The 22,102-nt window shown below is 46.8% G+C and overlaps 1 protein-coding gene across 2 annotated transcripts; it reads left to right on the top strand.

The window, feature by feature from the left end:
* Window positions 1–14,951: 14,951 nt before the first annotated feature.
* On the top strand, window positions 14,952–21,909 carry ZNF174 (zinc finger protein 174). Of its 2 annotated transcripts, XM_019988052.2 has the most exons (4): window positions 14,952–16,125; window positions 17,377–17,587; window positions 17,904–17,915; window positions 18,049–20,883. In XM_019988052.2, the coding sequence occupies exons 1-4, from the start codon at window positions 15,718–15,720 to the stop codon at window positions 18,114–18,116; spliced, it is 699 nt and encodes a 232-aa protein (XP_019843611.1). In that variant the 5' UTR covers window positions 14,952–15,717; the 3' UTR covers window positions 18,117–20,883. The 2 variants fall into 2 exon arrangements, with proteins under 2 accessions (XP_019843611.1, XP_019843610.1); XM_019988051.2 differs by lacking the exons at window positions 17,904–17,915; window positions 18,049–20,883 and adding an exon at window positions 20,890–21,909 and having other exon boundaries at window positions 14,961–16,125.
* The last annotated feature ends 193 nt before the right edge of the window (window positions 21,910–22,102 follow it).

Below are 22,102 nucleotides of genomic sequence, written 5' to 3' on the forward strand. Positions count from 1 at the left end.
CCATTTCTAGGTTTCAGATGAAAAAAATATGTTTGATGCCTTATTCAGTTGGAAATTCAAAAAAAAAAGAAAAAAAATGAAATACCAAGAAGTATAAAAGGTTCACCAACATTAGTAAAATAGAAATGTACAGCATTTGAAGATGCTGGTCTGGTCAGTGGATTTAAGTAAGTTTAATATCCCGTCTCAGAGAGCCCTTCAGAATCTGTTCAGATCCTAACCTCCACTGTAAACTGGCAAAATGAGTTCGGTGACTAAGTTTTGAAACTTCCAATGAAAATAGTCAGTCCTTCCCCTGTCTTCACAGCCTTCAAGCTCAATGCCACAGCTGTGGTTAGACATTGGAATAAAGGAGATGATGAGAAATAGGAACTGAAAAGTGACTTTGGCCTGGTAAACTTATGCTGTATTATGTGAGTGTGAAATTACAGGCTAATGATTGGGTGAAAAGGTCGTTTATTTGACTATAAAGATGATTTGAACACATTGACTTTACTGGGTACTTACCCTGGGCTAGGTAACAATCTAAACTCTTTACATGAATCTCCTCTAATCCTCATGATAACCTATACCATCCCCATTTTAAGATGAGCACATTGTAGCCCAAGGGGAAACATGCTCACAGCACACAGTAGTAGGGCTGGGAATAAGACCCAAATGCATTTGACTCTAAAACTTGTGCCTCTTCCAATTTTTTTTCTTTTTGAGATAATCATAAACCTACAGAAAAGTTGGAAGCATGATATAAAGGGTTTTCCCCTCCCCAGATCATTTGAGAGTAAGTTGACAATATGATACTCTGTCTTCCCTCAAATATTTTATGGTGTATCGATAACAAACAAGGACATTCTCCTATAGGACCTCCATGTAGACATCAAAATTACTAAATGAGCATCAATACATTATACTATTTAATCCTGAGACCCCATTCCGCTTTTATCAGTGGTCCCTGTGTGTCTTTCATAGCAAAAGGATTCTGTTCCAAATCACATATCGCATGTAACTGTCATGTCTCCTTAGTCTCTGTCAGTCTGAAATGGTTCCTCCATCTTTTCTTCACTTTTGGGACCCTGACACTTTAAAAGATCATCGAGTTATTCAGTGGGACATATCCCTGTTTGAGTTTATGGCTCCTTATAGTTAGATTCAGGTTATCTTTGTCAGGAACTCCTCAGATGTGATGTTGCCTTCTTATTGCATGCTATCAGGTGATGCTACGGACTGAATTATCTACCATACCCCAAACTCATACATTGAAGCCCTAAGCCCCAATACAATTAATTGCATTTGGTCATAAGACCTTTAGGAAGTAATTAGAGTTAAGGGATATCATAAGGGTGTGCCCGCTCCCCAGTCTGATGGGATTGGTGACCTTACAAGGAGAGGAAGGAGAGGAAGGTCTTTCTCCACACACTGAAAGGAAAGCAAGCTTCTGTAAGCCAGGAACAAGCCCTCACCGGGAACAGTTCTTCCAGAACCTTAACCTTGGGTTTCCAGGGTCCATAATTGTGAGAAAATTAATTCTGTTGTTCAAGTCACTCAGTCTATGGTAGTCAGTTGTGGCAGCCCAAGCAAGCTAAGTGGTGTAAATTTCAGTGTCTCTCATTGTTAATGATGTTACTTGGATCACTAAGTGAGGATGGTGTCTGTTAGACTGTTCCATTATTTCCTACTTTGTAATTAAGTATTTTATGGGGAGGTACTTTGAAACCGAGGCTTCCCAGGTGTCACTAGTGGTAAAGAACCCGCTTATCAACGCAGGAGACCTAAGAGATGTGGGTTCAATCCCTGGGTTAGGAAAATACACTGGAGGAAGGAGTGAAAACCCACTCCAGTATTCTTGCCTGGAGAATCCCATGGACAGAGGAGCCTGGCGAACTACTGTCCATGGGGGCATAAAGAGTTGGAAATGACTGAAGCGACTTAGCATGCGCACATGCACTTTCAAACTACTTACATATCCTGATACTAATTAAACTCAGTTTACTCTTTTATTTATGTATATCTTACAGAATCAATGTTTCCTGTTTTATTCTATGGTTTATAACTTGTTAATATCATTATATTGTTCTCCCCTGTTTAACCACTGGGAGTCCATTCAAGCTGACTTTTGTTTTTTTGACTTGTCCCCATATGCCTTGAGCATTTCTTGCTTGCTTCCACATCAAGATGTCCCAGGTTTATGTTTTATTAACCCTCTATGACACTCTTTTTCATCACCTGAAAAATGAATATAGTAGATGGCAGGAACAATGTAAGGATCAAAACAGGTAGTGCATGTTCGAGTGCTTGTTGCTAAGTCACTTCAGTCGTGTCCGACTCTGTGTGACCCCATAGACGGCAAATAGATGGGTCAAACAATAGAAACAGTGACAGACTTTATTTTCTTGGGCTCCAAAATCACTGCAGATGGCGACTGCAGCCATGAAATTAAAAAACGCTTGCTCCTTAGAATAAAAGCTATGACCAACCTAGACAGCATATTAAAAAGCAGAGACATTACTTTGGAAACAAAGGTCCTTCAAGTCAAAACTATGGTTTTTCTAGTAGTCATGTATAGATGTGAGAGTTGGACTATAAAGAAAGCTGAGTGCCGAAGAATTGATGCTTTTGAACTGTGGTATTGAATAAGACTCTTGAGAGTCTCTTGAACTGCAAGGAGATCCAACCAGTCCATCCTAAAGGAAATCAGTCCTGAATATTCATTGGAAGGACTGATGTTGAAGCTGAAACTCCAATACTTTGGCCACTTGATGTGAAGAACTGACTCATTGGAAAAGACCCTGATGCTGGGAAAGATTGAAAGCAGGAGAAGGGGACAACAGAGGATGAGATGGTTGGATGGTATCACTGACTCGGTGAACATGAGTTTGAGCAAGCTCCGGGAGTTGGTGATGGACAGGGAGGCCTGGTGTGCTGCAGTCTATGGGGTTGCAAAGAGTTAGACACGACTGAGCAACTGAACTGAACTGAAGACATCAGATACCTTATGGGTGGAATAGAGACTAGCAGCCCACAGTGTTCAGTTTTTTTGGAAAGAATGAAATCATGTCTTGTGAAGTTTGGGTGGGGAGGGGCAAAGGCACTAAGGCTGGAAAGCACAAAGCCTGTTCCAAGACATGGGAGCAGCTCACTTGTGCTGGATTGTAGGCTGTGTATAGGAGAGTGGGCAGTGAGGCTGGAGGTGTAGGTTAGGTCTTGAATGCAAGGGAGAGCCCTGCAAGTTAGGTGGTCTGGGCTTATTTCAGCAGTCTTAGGTAGTCTTGAAGGCTTTTGAGCAGAGAAGTTTATTCAATTGGATTAGATTTGTAGAAAGTCAAGAATCTGCTCGCCCTGTAGGAAGACCATGTGGCAGATGGGAGACCCTTGTACCAGCCTGGCCTAATGATAGTGCCCCAAGACCAGGGGTTCTTAACCGTGGGCCATGTTGCCACTCAAAGATATTTGGCAGAATCTGCAATCATTGCCAGGACTGGCAGGTGCTCCTCATAGCTGGTAGGTGGAGGCCAAGGGTGCGGCTAGACATCCTGTGATGCATAGGCCACCCATCGACACAGACAACAAAGACCTGTCTAGTCCCAAATGTCAATGGTGGTGAAGCTCGGAAATCCCGCCCTGGAGCCATGGAATGGACACCAAGGGGAGAAAGAGAGAGCTCAGGGACATTTCAGCCAGAGACCAGTCTGTCTCCTTTCATAGTCTTTATAATGCTTAAGTACTGGACACCCAGTTAATCAGGTATAAAGACCCAGACTTCCTTGTCTTGTTTTGCCCTTTCATTCCTTTACAAAATATTTATCTGGTGCTGTGATTCAGCAATGAACAAATCACCCATTCTCCAAGAACCTTACATTCTTATACAGATGATAGACATTAAACCAATAAATACATATCAAGTAGTGAGATATGCTACCAAGGAGTTCCTTTAAGGTGGAGCTTCTGTTACTACCACCACAAACCATTTACTCTGCATCTTGTATGTGCCAAAGCCCTGGGCCAGATGCTTTACAAATAGTATTTCTAATCTTTTTCACTATGCTGCAAGGCCAGCATAGTTATGCTCACATGACAAACAGTAGCTTAGAGAAGTTGAATATTTTCCCTAAGGTCAGTTACTATGGAGCTGAGCTAGGACTGGACACTGGATCCACCTAATAGTCAAAACATTTCCATTAGGTAACACTGACTTGAATGGGAGAAAAAAATCTGTGCCTTCTCACCCAAACTTAGCAAAGTGAAGTAGAAATGAAGTTTTTATTGGAGAGGCCTAGCTGGCCAGACCGATAAGACCCTGCCGCTGTCAGGCAGGGCACTGGGATTCTTACTCTTCTGTTCTATCCAGTCACACATACCATGCCTCCATGGAAGGGGTACCTCTTGACCATCCTCTGCAAAAAGTGAGATCTCTGATGTCTCCTTTTGTTACTCTTAATTGGTCTCTTTCTGCTTTTTCTCACCTTGGGCTATAAAAGTTCTTTGGATCATGTCTAATCTATACTGTGTGATTAACTAGCTCTTAATTAGTGCCAGGGATGACAGCATCCTTGGAAGGTAGTTGGTCGTAATGGGTGTGACATGAAACCTCAGCTGTGCCTTCCTCCTCCCAAGGAGGCTGGGCCTATGGCCCCTGCCACAACAAGGCTGCCCTGGTGGTTTGAGCATGTAGTATAAGGTCTGTGTTTCAAGGTTTCACAGAAATTGGTAGCCAGAATGTTGAGAGAGTGAAAAATTCAAGGTTTCGAAGTTGATTTGACTCAGGTTCAAAATCTAGCTCTTTCACTTAGTCACTATGCAAGTCACTTGACCCATGATAGCAGGTGTGCCTTGGGACTACTAGGAAACCCAGACTTGATTTGCAAATCTCAGTAAATCCCCAATTTATGGAAAACTCCAGAAGTGCCACTGGAATGGCCAACTGTACAGGGAATGCCCAAGCAGTTTCAGGAGCACAGCTTCCTCCAGATGCCAGAACAGGGTGGCGTAAGTTCAAAGTCCTACAGAGCCAGGTTAAATGCTAGCATCCTGTGACCTGCACATGTGAAACCCCTCTGTCCTTTTCTTGGTCTCTACCCAGAAGCCAAGCTGAGGATGAGCAACAGGAATGCATGGAAGCTGGAGCTGATGATGATGAAAGCAAGAATTTGCCTGTTATGTCAGCAATGCCACGGGCACAGTCTGGCCCAGGACCCCAGAAGTCCTGGCTGTCCCCAAACTGACTGGTAAGGCAGTCCCTCACAGCAGAGGCAGAAGGGAGGTGACAAGAGAAGTCTGGTAGGAGGCCTGAAAGGTTGGCTCTGGCTTTGGCTGTGACCCCATCTGCCATTTTAGGCTGAGGAACCAGAGCAGATGTGTGAAAAGGTAAGGTGTGTAGACTTCAGTGTACTCTGGGTTGTGAGAATATTTTTCAATCTTGTCTGTAGGAAGTGGTTAGCAGTCCTTGGGATAAAAGGAATACTGTCAACTGAAAAATTGTATCAATTAGTTAAAATGTTTCAGTGAGGAAGGGAGGTATAGACACTATATGGAGAGCCCTAGTATTAAATGTACAGGGGAAAATGGGCTTTTTAATTGGTATCTGAAGGGCTGAAGCAAACCAGGAGTATAAGTCACACACCTGAGGAAATGGATAGACCTGGGATGTTGCCTTTTGTACAGCCTACTTCAAATTTATTCTCAACTGGCTGGTGAAGTGATCAGGCTGATTTGTCAGCGGGATGTAGACACTAAGGTAACAGAGGGGGCAACCATAGGAAGCTGTGACCACGCAGGGAGTAATGGGATTACAGGAGACAGGTTGGGTTCATCAGAACTTGGAAGCTTGGAAGGGTGGCCCTGCAGAGCTGGGACTCAGATCCTGAGGCTTGCGGGCTGGGTGGTGCTGCCTGATATACTCTATTTCTGAGGGACCCAGTGAGGCTGGTTCTGGAAGGAAAATACAGTGTGTTTCACTCACTGCCTTCCATTTGGCTTCTATGTAATACCTGGTACTTTATAGGCAATCAGATATTTTTTGAATGAATGAATAACTGAAGATATTCTCCAGTTCTGTCTGCTCCAGACACTCCTAAAACACTGACAGGCAAGGCCTGGGTGCTCTAGTACTCTGGGTTCCTTCTCCTGCCCAGCAGACTAGAGGGTAAGGTGGTTTGGAGAGTGGAGGCACTCGAAGAATTCCAGGAGTCCAGCAGCTGTATCCCAGTTTCCCTGATCACCACACACCCAGGAGTGGGAGTGTAAGGCCTCCTCAGACAGCCATTTTGCTTTTTTGCATTTCTTTTTCTTGGGGATGGTCTTGATTCCTGTCTCCTGTATAATGTCATGAACCTCCGTCCATAGTTCATCAGGCACTCTGTCTATCAGATCTAGTCCCTTAAATCTATTTCGCACTTCCACTGTATAGTCATAAGACTGCAATGGCACAGGAACAGCTGATAGGAGCTATCCCACATCCAAGGCCAGGGGTGGCGGCCGAGAGGAGATACCCCACGTCCAAGGTAAAAGAAACCCAAGTAAGACTGTAGGCACTGAGAGAGGGCATCAGAGGGCAGACAGATTGAAACCATGATCACAGACAACTAACTAGCCAATCTGATCACATGGACCACAGCCTTGTCTAACTCAGTGAAACTAAACCATGCCATGTGGGGCCACCCAAGATGGCCAGGTCATGGTGGAGAGGTCCGACAGAATGTGGTCCACTGGAGAAGGGAATGGAAAACCACTTCAGTATTCTTGTCTTGAGAACCCCATGAACAGTATGGAAAGGCAAAAAGATAGGACACTGAAAGATGAACTCTCCAGGTTGGTAGATGCCCAATATGCTACTGGAGATCAGTGGAGAAATAACTCCAGAAAGAATGAAGGGATGGAGCCAAAGCAAAAACAACACCCAATTCTGGATGGTACTGGTGATAGAAGCAAGGTCCAATGCTGTAAAGAGCAACATTGCATGGGAACCTGGAATATTAGGTCCATGAATCAAGGCAAATTGGAAGTGGTCAAACAGGAAATGGCAAGAGTGAACATCGACATTCTAGGAATCAGCGAACTACGATGGACTGGAATGGGTGAATTTGACTCAGATGATCATTATATCTACTACTGTGGGCAAGAATCCCTTAGAGGAAATGGAGTAGCCATCTTAGTCAACAAAACAGTTCAAAGTGCAGTACTTGGATGCAATCTCAAAAACAACAGAAAGATCTCTGTTCATTTCCAAGGCAAACCATTCAATATCACAGTAATCCAAGTCTATGCCCCAACCAGTAATGCTGAAGAAGCTGAGTTGAATGGTTCAATGAAGACCTACAAGACCTTCTAGAACTAACACCCCCAAAAGATGTCCTTTTCACTATAGGGGACTGGAATGCAAAAGTAGGAAGTCAAGAAACACCTGGAGTAACAGGCAAATTTCGCCTTAGAGTACAGAATGAAGCAGGGCAAAGGCTAATATACAGTTCTTCCAAGAGAATGCACTGGTCATAGCAAACACCCTCTTCCAACAACACAAGAGACGACTCTACACATGGACATCACCAGATGGTCAACACCAAAATCAGATTGATTATATTCTTTGCAGCCAAAGATGGAGAAGCTCTATACAGTCAGCAAAAACAAGACCGGGAGCTGACTGTGGCTCAGATCATGAACTTCTTATTGCCAAATTCAGACTTAAATTGAAGAAAGTGGGGAAAACCACTGGACCATTCAGGGCAGGACTCTTGGTGAAGCTTTTCTCACTCTGAGAGCACTGGTGAGGCTTTTCCCTCGTGTGGGGTTGTGGTGGGCTCTCAAGGGGGAGCCGTTGTTGAAGCTTTCCTCACACTGCCCACAACTGTGGGGCTCTCCTCAGCGTGGACTCACCATAAGTGATGAACTGGAAGCTGTTGTTGAATCTTTTCCCACAGACCGCACACTAATATGGCTTCTCCCCCATGTGGGTCCTCTGGGGAACAGTGAGGCTGCAGCTCTGGTTGAAGCTTTTCCCACATTCCCTACACTGGTAGGGTCTCTCTCCTGTGTGAGTTCTCAAGTGAGCATTGAGGCTGGAGCACTCGCTGAAGCCTTTCCCACACTCACTGCATTTGGGAGGTTTCTCTCTGGATTCTTTGGTGTCAAGCAAGATAAGAACTTTGACTAAAGCTTTTCCCACATTATGACATTTAGAAGCCTTTTCCAGTTTGGGAACTGGGTGGTGGTGAGAGAGACAACTCTGAGATCAGTGAGAGCAGTTTTTCCCACACAGAAGATGTGTGCAGGTATCCTCCCAGTATGAAGCCTATAGGGGTTCATCCTCTGCTGGGATGCAGGTTTCTCCTTACTCTACGTGGAGAAGCTCCTTGTTGCCTTCCTGACACTGGCGTGCCTGCCCAGCCTCTTTTTAGCTCGGAGCACCCAGAGACTTACTGGGACCTCGGAAGAGGCTCATTAATTTCTTCTTCCTTTGTATCATCCCATTTCCAGTTCTCTTTTGTTCTTGATATCTCTGTCTTGCCTGCCTCTGTCCCATCTGCTGAGTCAGGCTCTTGTGCTTCATCCTTGATTTTTCTTCCCCAGTTGCTGGTGTCTTGTGGGCTTTCACTCTAGTCTCCCTTGTGGAAGAAGTCTTAGGCTTTTCCCTTGCCCTGCTTCCCTTACTATCTGGGGTCTCTGCGTGTTCTCTGATCCAGGCCAGTTGTCACTGGGGCAGAGCAGGACCATGGTTATCAAATCAGGGAGAGAGCAAGGCAGTGAGAGGTCAGGCCTCCCAGAGAAGGATCAGGGTGGGTAAAGAGCCATGTCATGATGTCAGTGGACAGAACAAGGGGACAACCCAAGAGAAACTCAGTGGACCACATAATTTTTCTAACATCTCCAGAAAAAAAGATTTTTAGGGAGAGTGGGAGTGCAAGGTGAAATGGAAACTTAAAGAGACAAAAGGTGTCAAACACAGCTCACCTGGGCCCCAGCACCTGTCTCCTGGTCTCTGAGATCCCTCTTCTGTGGAAGGTTCCCAGAGACCTTTGGAGTAAGCCAGGCTAGGGGAGAAAACAGCCACTGCCAGAGGGCAGTCTCCACATAACAGTCACAGAGCAGAGGTTGTAAGTGGGGTGCCAAAGCCTGCAGCCCCAGCAGCACCTGGCAGCGCACCAGAGATGCATATTCCTGGGCTCCACCTCAGATCTAAAGAATCAGCAGCTCTGGGGTGAGGCCTGGGGTTCTGTTTAACATGCCCTCCAGTGAGTCAGGTTTCAGGACCACTGCCATAGCCAATTGCCTGTCTCTGTATTAAAAAGTTTCTTTTACTAGATCCCTCCTGACACAATAGCTTTTTTAAAATAAAAAGTTTTTTTTTTCATTTTAAAGAAATATGTGCATGGTATATATATATAGCGGGGGGAGAGAATGTTTCCTTGCCCAACCACCCAGAGATAATCATAATGCTCTTAAAAATACCACAGGAACTCAATCCTTTTATTTTTTCAGACCAAGAGAATGAATTATTTCTCAGACCCCCACCTTCAAGAATAGTACAAAGGAAATGGTACATTTTGCTAACTTACTAGTGGAACTTCAGAGGACACTCAGAGTTCGGTGACCCCTGGGGAGGCTTCACCACCTGGGATCTGAGCCACCTGCGGGCACAGCAAGCTGTCAGAGCCGAACGTGGAACATGATGAGTCCTGTCCTCTTTACTCAGACCCCTGAGCCTCAGAAATCAGACACCAAAGAGCACAGATGTTCCCAAGGATTCAAAGTAAAATAAATTCTAAACAGCAAGGTTTTCAGAGATACTGATAGTGTATTCACTTCGCTTGAAAAATACAAAAGCAGGTAAACTCAGAAGGTTTTCCATTTCATCAACAGAAGCTTGCCTTTTTAAACCGCATGAAGACACAGTGTTTTTCTCTAGGATCTGAGTTACATAAAGATGAGGTGGCTTTAAAAAATTACTTACTTAATAACTTATAATGACAGTTTTGAATTAAGCAGAAAAGGCAGCAGTAGCCTTCAGCTAATCTAGAAATGTATGCAGCCAAAGTGCTTCACAGAAGGAGACTTACAAAGACAGACCCTTGGCTGGCTATGCAGTGGCATATCGTGCCTAGTCACTCAGTCGTGTCCGACTCTTTGTGACCCTATGAACAGTAGCCCACCAGGCTCCTCTGTTCTTGGGATTCTCCAGGCAAGAATACTGGAGTGGGTTGCCATTTCCTTCTCCAGTGACATATTACACAGCCCTAAAAACAGACCAAGGAGTGATACTTTGTAGACTGGAAACATAAATGAGAGAGGCTAGAAACAAAAGGTCATGTATTGTAGGATTCTTCCTGTAAAATGTCCAAATCAGGCAAATCCATAGAGAGAGAATGAGGAGCAACTCCTTAATGAGCATGGGGTTTATTTGGGAGAGGTGGAGGGGGAGGGAGTGAAAACTGTTTTGAAACACACTAGAGGTGATCATAGTACAACCTTGTGACTGTACTAAATGCAGCTGAATGGTTCACTTGAGATGACTAATTTTACATTAGGTGATTAATTTCACCTCAATTAATTTTAGTTAAATTTTTGATTAAAATTTTCCTAAAACACTAAGACAAATTTCAAAAAAAAGAGCCATGGAAGAAAAAAAGTAGAAGAAATGTATTTAGGAAGAAATTAAGCTAGATGGAGAAGGGGGTTATGTTTTCAAGTTCATGAAGAACTGCTTTGCAGAAGGTGAGGTCAACATGCTTTAATAATACCTGATTCAGAGGCAGTAATATTAAACTGTAATAAAAAAATTAAGTTAACACACAAAGGATCCCTGCCCCCATTTTAAGTGCTAGTACCATCAACTAAAATTTGAAGTATTGATTTTTGGATGTATCTCCAAGGCATTTAACCTGGAGGCCAGGGTCCAACTCCAGCTCAGACCTGCACTTTCCAGTAGATGATTGTCCCTCCCACCCCAGGGGAGGGCGGAGGCTCCTGCTTAAGCTTCTGACTGCCCCCACGGTCTCTGGGCTGAGCTCTGTGACCCCTTCACAGTCCATTCCCCTGGATGAACCCCCTGTTCAGGTGTCTGTTGTTTAGTCACTAAGTCAAGTCCAACTCTTTTGGGGTGGGATCTCAGTGATTCTCTGTTGCCCCCAAGAGAGCTGTCTCATCGATGGGCATTTTCAGATCCTTCCCCGATTCCAGGACCTGGGGACAGACCCCATCATCTGTCACTACAAATTCCTGCCTAAAGTGACAGAGGAGAGATGATGAGAGGCAGCTGGAGTCTCACTTCTACTTCCTGCTTCCCTTTCCCTCCCTAAGGGGTTTCAAAGAGCTGTTTTAACGCTTACATTCCTGTGTTGTTGTCATTCACATGAAGCGTCTGGTTCTGAGGTGGTGCTGGACAGTAGGGAGAGATGGTCCATACATAAGTGGCAAGGGGTCTAGGATGACTGTGATAACAGAGGGATTCTGCCTTGCTTAGTCTCCTCTCCAAACTCTGACTTCATACAGATGCTCTCCTGCACTTCTACATCCAGCCTAGTTACTATCAACAGTCGCCCAACCATGGATTTTATATTAATCTCCCCCATTTCTGATGCATCGTCACCACACTGCTCCTCCCTCCAAGTTATGTCAGAACCTCTCAACCCTCAATCTTATGAAATTTTATCTACAACCCCATCCCCCAACTCTTCCTCCTACAGCTGGTATGCACATCCGCCTCCTCCCTGGAAAACACAAGCACATCCCAATCCAGCCATGCAGACTCAGAGCGCCAGTGGGCTGCCTCCTGCTCCAGACACAGTCACACTCAGGCTAGCCCTCCCCTGACCCACAACTGAAGCCTTCATGTTACTTTTCCTTTTCCTATGCCTTTCACACCACCCCCTTCTTCTGAAATATACGAGAATGTTACACTGATCAGATCTCAGACTGAATCTTTCCCGCCACATGCGGGCATCATGTGAAACTCATTACTGTTTCAAACTGACCACTTAATCCAGACAGCAGGGACTGGCTCTAGTGTGACTTTGTTTAGTGTACAACACATGGCACATTCCTTCAAGGAACCTTCTAGCAAGAGAGATTAGATTTAAATTCACCGACATCTCTAATTTTCCTGACCTGCTGAGTGAAGAATTGTTCTTTCGCTGGCCTTGTTTTGGAGAACTCTGATGAGTGTTTTACCACTTTAATTAGTGACTCTAAGCATTCACTGAATATATGAATGTCTAAGTTATTTCAGCAAATGAGAAATTTGAGAAATTTTTCCCATTGATGAAGGACATAAGATCAATGCAATATAGCTATTAATAATACTCTCTGGGCAGCAGATGAATTCTGGAATTTCTCAACTAAGCACCTCTCCAGTAACTGGATTCCTGTGCTGCTCACACCAACTTCTTCATGACAAAAACCACAGGGTTCTGACTGCCTTTTCTTACCTGTTGCCTGGCTGCTCTCTGTACATCCTCAACCAGAGCCACAACTTTCTCACCATTCTCTGGGCACTGCTCCCTCATCCAGCTCTGAACCTTTTCTGGCAGAAACTGCTCCATAACCAGCAGCTCTAGGATTTGCTCTTTTGAGTGTGTCTTAGGCCTCAGCCTGGAGAAGGCAATGGCAACCCACTCCAGTACTCTTGCCTGGAAAATCCCATGGATGGAGGAGCCTGGTAGGCTGCAGTCCATGGGGTCGCTAAGAGTCGGACACGACTGAGCGACTTCACTTTCACTTTTCACTTTCATGCATTGGAGAAGGAAATGGCAACCCACTCCAGTATTCTTGCCTGGAGAATCTCAGGGACGGGGGAGCCTGGTGGGCTGCCGTCTACGGGGTCACACAGAGTCGGACACGACTGAAGCAACTTAGCAGCAGCAGTAGCAGTAGGCCTCAGCCACTGACAGCAGAGTTCTCAGAGTTTGCTAAAACCTTTATGGGGACCAGCTACCTTCTCATGGGGACCAGGTGCTCCTCACCTCCACTTCCTGGAAGCAACACTGCCCAAAGTGCTGATGGCAAGCTTCATAGTCGGGGCTCTGGCTTGCCATGCAGGGCTGATTGCTGTCCTGTGTGGAGTCCTTGCTTGAGGATGGTTGTGCCTGGGGGCTCTTTACTGCAGTCATGCTTTGCTTCAACCTGCTTGGTTCACTGGCTGTTACTACCATCCTGCAGTTCAGATTCCATCTCTTATCACTGGGAAGCAGGTCTCCTGGATACCAGTGAAATGTGTCTTTCTAGAATCAGAGACCTGAGCCTGTCATAGATGGGCAGACCCAGACTCATAGTTGAAAAAGGCTCAACTTTGAAGCGAGGCTGAGAAGAATAGAAGAAAAGACAACATAAAATCACCCCCTCTTCCTTCACTCTAGTTCTTACTGTTTATTTCTGTCCTTTCCTTTACTCTTTCTCCAATCCAAGCCAAGGAGCCAAAGCACCAAAAATATCAGAAAGCATCCTTTTCTTGCTAGCCTGATTTCTGTGGATAAATTCCCCAAATGGTTCCTCAGTGTTATCCATCTGTCCCTACTCATGCTCCCCACATGCCTATGGCTTGTCCCTGTCCTGCCTACTCCCAGAAGCTTGGATCCAGCTTCCCAATTCCTCATTTTCTTAGGAGGGAAAAGTATTAACCTCTTCATTAATATCACACCCTCCTCCCACCACCACCACCACTACACACACAGTGTGGATAAGAAATGCATTTATTTTCCAGCATTCCTTCCCCACTTTGGACAGAAGCATCTTTCTCCCTTTGTGAAAAAGTCCCTCTCTATTCCACTGCCTCTGGTGGGGCTATTCATTACAGTACCCTTCCTCCAACCCCAGGAGTGGGCAACTCACATAGGCTGGGCCTGTCAGAATTCCCTGGGATTTTACATACAGCTGGGGTGAGAAAAATTCCAAATTTCCTGGAAATTGCTAAATTGGGAGGATGTAAGATAGAAGCTTTCTACAATTATGTGCCACTTTCCATTCCACTCCTCCTCCAAAGGCCCAAGTCTGTTTCAGTTCAGTTCAGTTCAGTTTAGTCGCTCAGTCATGTCCGACTCTTCGCGACCCCATGAATCGCAGCACGCCAGGCCTCCCTGTCCATCACCAACTAGTAAAAAACGGATTCAGGTTGCCTTTCTTCCAAAGCACTGTACTGTGAGCAGTGCTTTTTAACGAAGGAGCATCACCGAGCATAGTCTCTCAGCAGCAAGGCCAGGACTAGAAACTATACTCCTTGCCTTACACCTTTCCATACACCCCACACCTTCTCTCGATGAAGAATAATTCAATGAATGCCACTCTAGTTCCATGCAGAAGGCAGAGCCTGCACTCTGATTCCTAATATCCCATTCATAGTTCATTTAAAAATACTCCTCTCTCAAAAATGTGTTTCTCTCTGGCCACACCCAAAACGCTCAGCGGAAAGTACAATGAGGATGTGGAGTCTGGCCGATTAACTTTTCACTCGTCATCCAGGATGGCCCCCTGAGTACTCCTGGTGCACTCGGTGCTGGGTTAGGACCTGCGGCTGAAGACTAGGAAACAAGACCACAGACCGCCACTGCACTAGCGGGGGCAGAGTCACTGGCCGGAGGGAGTCTGCGGTCGAGCACAGGGACTGGGACAGTCCTGGCCCAACCGCCTCTGCAACGACTGCCAGCGAAGAGCCCCGGGACGCCAGGAAGCTGAGCGATCACGGGTAGACGCACCCGCGACTCCCCAGACTCGCTCAGCCTCCGGGCCGGAAGTCGGCGCCCAGAGCGCGGGCTCGGATAGGTCCACTGCGCTTGCTCGCGAGTCGTGGAAACGGACTGCAACTCCCTACTTGCACTGCGACAGCGGCCAGCATCGGTAGACTCAGAAGCCAATAGGCGAGCTAGGACGCTTCCGAGGAGCCAATCCCTCTGCGCAGGAGGCGGGCCCTCCCGTGACGGAATTCCACAGCAGCTCGTGGGAGTGTCCGCGACAAGAGGCTTCTGCCCCGCCCCCAGCCGTGGCTCCCGGGTCCCCAGAGAGGTGAGTCGCGTGCAGGTGGGCGCGGGTTGCAGGGCTGTCGATCGCGCTGCCGTCGCAGGCGCCACCCCCAGCTCGTACAGGCCACGTAATCGAGCCGCGCGCCAGAGTGCTGCAGCTTGGCCGAGCTCCGGCCAGCTAGGGCGCGAAGCCCGGCGTCCTCAGAGGCCGGAGCAGCTGGGCCTCGGTGCTTCGGGGGCGGGCAGCCGGCGCGCCTCCGTGAACTTTGCTCGCCCGCAGGAGGTTTCCGCTAACTACCAAGCCTCGGTGTGCGCCGGGGCACGCCTGGGCTCGCCCTGTAACGCCCGGCGAGATGCTGGAGGTCGGCCTGAGGAGGATGCGAGAGAGGTGGTGTAGGCTACCTGGATGACAATCTAAAGTTTTCCCAGGAATTCCTGCCAGCTCATTTGTTTCCGTTGCGCATTTCCCCTGAGACCTGTTGTGCTTGTCGCTAAAATGCAAGCAATATTTTCCCCAGTTTCCTTTTAGGACATTATGACTTTTCGCCTTTGCAAGACATTTCAAGACGCTGGCAGGAAAACAAAAACTTCCCACTCCCAGGGACTGTGTTGTCGTCAGAAGTTTGGGCTCAAGGCCAGCGAACGAGGAGCCTCTGTCTGCATCCTTTCCTTTCCAACATCCTCAGAGGACCTTCGTTTCTAGCATCTTTCTAGTATTCAGGGCCATGGTCCCGAAGGCTTGACCTGTTTACAAGGAGAGAGAAGCTGGCTCCTGAGCCCAAAAATGGCGGCTAAGATGGAGATAACTTTGAGCTCGCAGTCCCATATTCAGGCTTTCTCCAAGCAGGAGAGACATATAATAGCAAAGCTAGAAGAAAAACGGGAACCCGCTCTGCAAGAAGACTGGCCCGATCCCGAGCTCTCCCGCCAGAGTTTTAGACGGTTTTGTTATCAAGAGGCGTCTGGACCCCAGGAGGCACTCTCCCACCTCCGGCAGCTGTGCCGTCAGTGGCTGCAGCCCGAGGTGCACACCAAGGAGCAGATTTTGGAGCTGTTGGTGCTGGAGCAGTTCCTGAATATCCTGCCCGCGGAGATCCAGGCTCGGGCCAGGCATCGATGTCCAGTTAGCAGCAAGGAGATCGTGACCCTTGTGGAAGATTTTCATCGAGCAGCCAAGGGACCAAAGCAGTGGGTAAGGCGGGTGCTTTCTTGTCGTCCCCAGGATTTCTTTTTCATCTGGTTCGTGTTTGGTCTCTGGACCCTTCCCTAGAGAGAGGAGTCCAGAATTTCAAACGTTGCTTCTGGCCTCTGTTTGGAACCCTACCCCCCTCACCCCTGCTGGGACGGGAGGTGTAACAAGTTTTCAGAAAACACAGCCACAGGCACTCCAGTGAGAAAGTAGAGCTCTTGAATCTTTGCTGACAGATCTCCCCCAACCCATCCCTCTTGAAGCTTTCCTACAATCAAGATTCTTAGTAGACAAGAGTCATACTGTTGGTAGGAATTTGATCTGGGGGGCATTTTGCTAGCTCTTGTCCCAGCATATTGCCTTTGACTCAGGGAACTCCAGCTCAATTGGCCAGTATGCCTTCCAACCCCCACCCCCAAGTTAGACCCCAGTAGGGGCCTAGGGAGGAAGCAGTTAGGGAACAGGGTTAGCGCAGTTCTCTTAGAGCCATATCACTATTTAGATTTCCTTAATCAAGAGTGTCTTGGGCAGAATAATTTATAGATAAGGGTGATTTTTCAGAGAAGGCAATGGCACACCACTCCAGTACTCTTGCCTGGAAAATCCCATGGACGGAGGAGCCTGGTAGGCTGCAGTCCGTGGGGTCCCTAAGAGTCAGACACGACTGAGCGACTTCACTTTCACTTTTCACTTTCATGCATTGGAGAAGGAAATGGCAACCCACTCCGGTGTTCTTGCCTGGAGAATCCCAGGAACGGGGGAGCCTGGTGGGCTGCCGTCTCTGGGGTCGCACAGAGTCAGACACGACTGAAGCGACTTAGCAGCAAGGGTGGTTTTTAATGCCTCTTCCCATACTGCTTCCTAATCCTACAGAGCCTGTTTCCAGCAGAAGCAGGGCAGTATAGGGTAGGAACCTGCTGGATGGGTGTCGTGGTTGACCCTGATATTTGTGCCTGCTCTCTGATGATTTTGACCCAGACCTTGAAAAGGGGCCAAGATGTGGGGACATTTACTCAGGAAGTATCGGCTGATTTGGAGCAGGTTCCTTTTGGTCATTCTATATATCCTTCCCTTTGCTTCCTTTGAGAGTTTCAGCAGTCTCTATCAAGATTGACACCTACCCCCCCAGACCCCACCCTCCCTGGACATTATCAGAAATTTCCAGGGAACAACAGTCATTACAGAGCAGTGAAAGGTCAAGCTGCCCTCAGTCAGTCCTCCAGTTGTTCTCTAATGTGAGGGACTTGTTCCTAGGTGGCTGTTTGTATGGAGGGCCAGAAGGTGCTTTTGGAGAAAACTGGATCCCAGCTGGGAGAACAGGAACTGCCAGACTTTCAACCACAAACTCCCAGGAGATATCCCAGGGAGGAGACATTCCAGGCAGGATCTCAGGATCAGCGGAGTCCCCCTCATTGGGAAAAATCCCTGCTCCTCCAGGAACCAACCTCCAGATTGGCTGAGACAGGTAAACACTCTGTGTGTCTTCTCTTCCTCTCATCAGCGCTTCATCTCTATCAAAGCATCTCAGGGTTCTGAAAAGCCACAGATTAGCTATTGAGCTTTTCTTCAATATTGTATGGAGCAATATGGAGCAAGCATCTGGAGAAAAGACACTTGCTCCATGGTATGTAATAGTAGATCTTGATTCCCTAACAAACTCCATTAATTAGAATTGAGGTAATACTATATGTAAGTGTGCTGTTACCGTTTTCTTCTCATGACTCTTTGACAGTCCAGTACACAGAGGATTGTTTTAGTGCCTGCTTTTCTGTCCCTTTCAGAGCTGCTGATCAGTTCAGTTGCTCAGTCATGTCCTACTCTTTGCGACCCCATGGACTGCAGGACACCAGGCTTCCTTGTCCATCACCAACTTCCAACTCTCAGAGCTTGCTCAAACTCATGTCTATTGAGTCGATGATGCCATAGTGAAGATAAATTCACATATGACCACTGATGAACTTCCATTCAAGCTGTGGCTGAGTTTCATCACTTAAAACGGCCCCGTGTTTAGAAAGGCCCTAAACAAGGTTCTGCTCATTAGAGCAAAAAGACTCTCTTGGCATTATTTTCTGCCCCTTCCTCCTCCTGTGACGTTAATGAAACACTTTGATTTGATTATTCTCAAAACTCAGGAATGGAGACCTAGGGCATCCAGCAAGAAGGCTCTGTGGTCCAGGCTGAGGTTCTGCCCCATAACCTGGCCTTCATGATCCTGAAGAAAGTTGACCATATGTACTCCCTTCTGCCTTAGCAGAGGCAGCTGGGTTGCATGCTGTCTATATCTCCTTTTATTTGATTCCAGAGTGGATGAAGTCTCATGCTCAAGGTTCACCCATGTTATAGCAGTGTGCTTCCCTGGTGGTTCAAATGGTACCTGCCTGCAATGCAGAGAATCTGCCTGCAATGCAGGAGATCCGGGTTCGATCCCTGGGTCAGGAAGATCCCCTGGAGAAGGGGATAGCTACCCACTCCAATATTCTTACCTCGGGAATCCCATGGACAAAGGTGCCTGGCGGGCTACAGTCCCTGGGGTTGTAAATAGTTGGACACAACTGAGCTATTAACATATTCAGCATGTGTCAGTACTTCATTCCTTTTTGGGGCTGAATGATATTCCACTCTGTGGGCATTTTGTTTGTTTTCAGTTGATAGACACTTGTGTTGTTTCCACTTTTTAGCTGATATGAATAATATTGCTGTGAACATTTGTGTACAAGTTTTCGTGCGGGTGTCTGTTTTCATTTCTCTTGGGTCTATACCAAGAGAAATTCCAGTACCAATTCCAGGAGTGGAATTGCTGGGTCCTATGGTGAAAGTGCGGAGAAGGCAATGGCACCCCACTCCAGTACTCTTGCCTGGAGAATCCCATGGACGGAGAAGCCTGGTAGGCTGCAGTCCATGGAGTCGCTAAGAGTCGGACACGACTGAGCGACTTCACTTTCACCTTTCACTTTCATGCACTGGAGAAGGAAATGGCAACCCACTCCAGTGTTCTTGCATGGAGAATCCCAGAGACGAGGGAGCCTGGTGGGCTGCTGTCTGTGGGGTCGCACAGGGTCGGACATGACTGAAGCGACTTAGCAGCAGCAGCAGCATGGTGAAAGTGACAGTGAAAGTCGCTCAGTTGTGTCCTACTCTTTGTGACCCTATGGACTACACAGGCCATGGAATTGTCTAGGCCAGAATACTGGAGTGGGTAGCCTTTCCCTTCTCCAGGGGATCTTCTCAACCCAGGAATCAAACCCAGGTCTCCCACATTGCAGGCAGATTCTTTACCAGCTGAGCCTCAAGGGAAGCCCAGGTCCTGTGGTAACTCTCTGTTTAACTTTTTGATGTTGGACTTTTCCGAGATGGCTGCACTATTTTATTTCCAGCAGTCTGTGAGGATTCCAGTTTCTCTACATCCTGTTGACACTTGTTACTGTTGGTGCTTTTGATTATATCCATTCTATTAGGTGTGAAATGGAGTCTCTTGGAGCTTTTGAATTATTTCCCTCATGACTACTGCTGCTGAGCATCTTTTTGTGTGCCTATTGGCCAATTGTATTAATATATCTTCTTTGGAGAAATGTCATTTCAGATCCTTTGCTCATTTTTAAACTAGGTTGGTCTTTTTATTGTTGTTACAAAAGTTCTTTACATAATCTGGACACCAGACTCTCATATATAATTTTCAAATGTTTTCTCCCATTCTGTGGATTATCTTTTTACTTTCTTGATAGTATCCTTTGAAGCACAAATGTTTTAAATGTTGAGGAGATCCAGTTTATCTTTTTGTTTGCTTGTACTTTTGGTGACATATCTAAAATACTGTTGCCTAATCCAATGTCACAAAGACTTACACCTTTGTTCTATTCAAAGAGAGAGATTTAGCTGTTACATGTATGTCTTTGATCCATTTTGACTTAATTTTTGTGTTGTGAGTCAGGGTCCAACTTCATTCTTTTATGTATAGAAATCCAGTTGTTCCAGCGCCACTTGTTGAAAAGACATCTTTACCCCCATTGAATTACCATGACAACCTTGTTGAAAAGCAATTGACCATAATTGTGTGGGCTGCTTTTTAAATCTTAAAGTTAAATAAAAATTCAGTTTCTCAGTCACACAAGCCATGTTCCAAGTACTCAGTAGCCACATGTGGCTAGTGGCTGCCATGTTGAATAGGTCTTCCACATGGCAGGAATCCTCCAACTTGCCCACAGGCCACTCAAACTCATTTCTCTCCTAATCCTTAATCCTGGTAGTCAGAAGTTATAGAGTTTCTGTAATGAGAGTACCTGACTGGCCCATATCCCAGTTGACATATGCTATCTGTCAACCTTGTAATGAGCAAAAACACCACACTCACTAGATTTATCATTATTTGAAGAGAGAGTGGTGGTCAGTGTCCATATAAGTGAGGGTGTATTTGTAGTGTTGAAGTTTCTGATGGGCTTGCTTCCCCCTATTTCTCCTTTCCTAAACCTTTTCCCAAACGTAGGAAGGAGGCAGGGGTTGGAGAACATGGTCCCTAACTTTAGTATAAGTCAAATACCCCCAGGCTCCCCCTGTTACCTGCAGACTTCCAGGCCCTACCTCCAGAGCTTCTGACCCAGCAGCTGTGGGGAAGCAGGGCAGCCTGTTTGGTTGACAGGTGCCCCAGATGAATCTAATGTGAGCAGCCCAGTGGAGAACCGCACTTCTAGAAACTTTGTGTGCATTCAGAGCTCTTTTGCTGAGGTTCTTTCTTCGAAGCCCAGAAATGAAGCATATTCTTTCTAATTGTAGAGACCCCCAGGACGAAAAGTGACAACAAGGAGAATCCACAGCAGGAAGGGGCTAAAGGGGCAAAGCCATGTGTGTTGTCAGTGGGCAGACCGAAAGGGAGTGGCCTGCAGAGTCCCGAACCCAGAGGGGCAAGTCTGAGTGAGCCCCGGCTATCCCAGAGGCAGTTCAGCACCCCCAGCGCCCAGAAGCCCTTTGCTCACTACCAGAGACATTGCAGGGAACTGGAGTACATCGGTGCCCCTCTGAAAAGCCACCCACTGAGAGAGCTGAAGAAGAGCAAGGGGAGTAGAAGGAGCCTGAGCAACCACCTGCAGCGTCTCAGTCACCAGCCGGCCCGCTCGGCCAAGAAACCTTACAAATGTGATGAATGTGGGAAAAGCTTCACGTGGAATTCAGAGCTGAAAAGGCACCAGCGAGTCCACACGGGGGAGAGGCCCTACACTTGCGGAGAGTGTGGGAACTGCTTTGGCCGGCAATCCACCCTGAAGCTGCACCAGCGGATCCACACGGGGGAGAAGCCATACCAGTGTGGTCAGTGTGGGAAAAGCTTTCGCCAGAGCTCCAACCTTCACCAGCATCACAGGCTTCACCACGGGGACTGAGGGCAGGCAGGCCTGGGTCCTCGCTGTTCACAAGGGAGGTACTTGCATTCCTCCTTCCCCTTGCTCGCGTGTAAATCACAGATTTACGAGGAAGAAAGCAAGGGGTGCCTGTCCAGGAGGAGGCTGAAGGGGACCTGACATGTCTGGTGATGGGGAAGAAGTGGCAGGTCTGGGCCTTGGGTCAGAGAGCACTGAGGTGTCGGGTGGAGAGCGGGGAGTCCCACTGAGGGAGAATCAGGACAATCCTGCAGGTGTGCCCCACACCTTGATGTTAACTCTCCCCCTGCTGCTTTATTTATCCTGTAACTATGTTCAAGGATAAATCTTACATATAGTTATGCGTTTGCTTCCATACCTGACAATCTTTATCATGCGCATACTCTTTTAATAAAAATGAGTGATCTGCAAGAATTTCAAAGCAGAAGTTCACTGGAATGTAAATTCCCTAATATTCTTCCTGTCATTCCTGGCTGTTCATAACAAAGACGCGTGAAGTGGAAGTGTGGATCTGCTTGTGTGAGGAGGGGTCTTCAAGTATTGGTGGTGTTAACAAAATAAACACACATATACACGCACTGAGGGATCTTTTTATATCAAAGCACTTTTGATTT

Source organism: Bos indicus, chromosome 25, assembly GCF_029378745.1.
Source record: "Bos indicus isolate NIAB-ARS_2022 breed Sahiwal x Tharparkar chromosome 25, NIAB-ARS_B.indTharparkar_mat_pri_1.0, whole genome shotgun sequence".
Lineage (NCBI taxonomy): Eukaryota > Metazoa > Chordata > Mammalia > Artiodactyla > Bovidae > Bos > Bos indicus.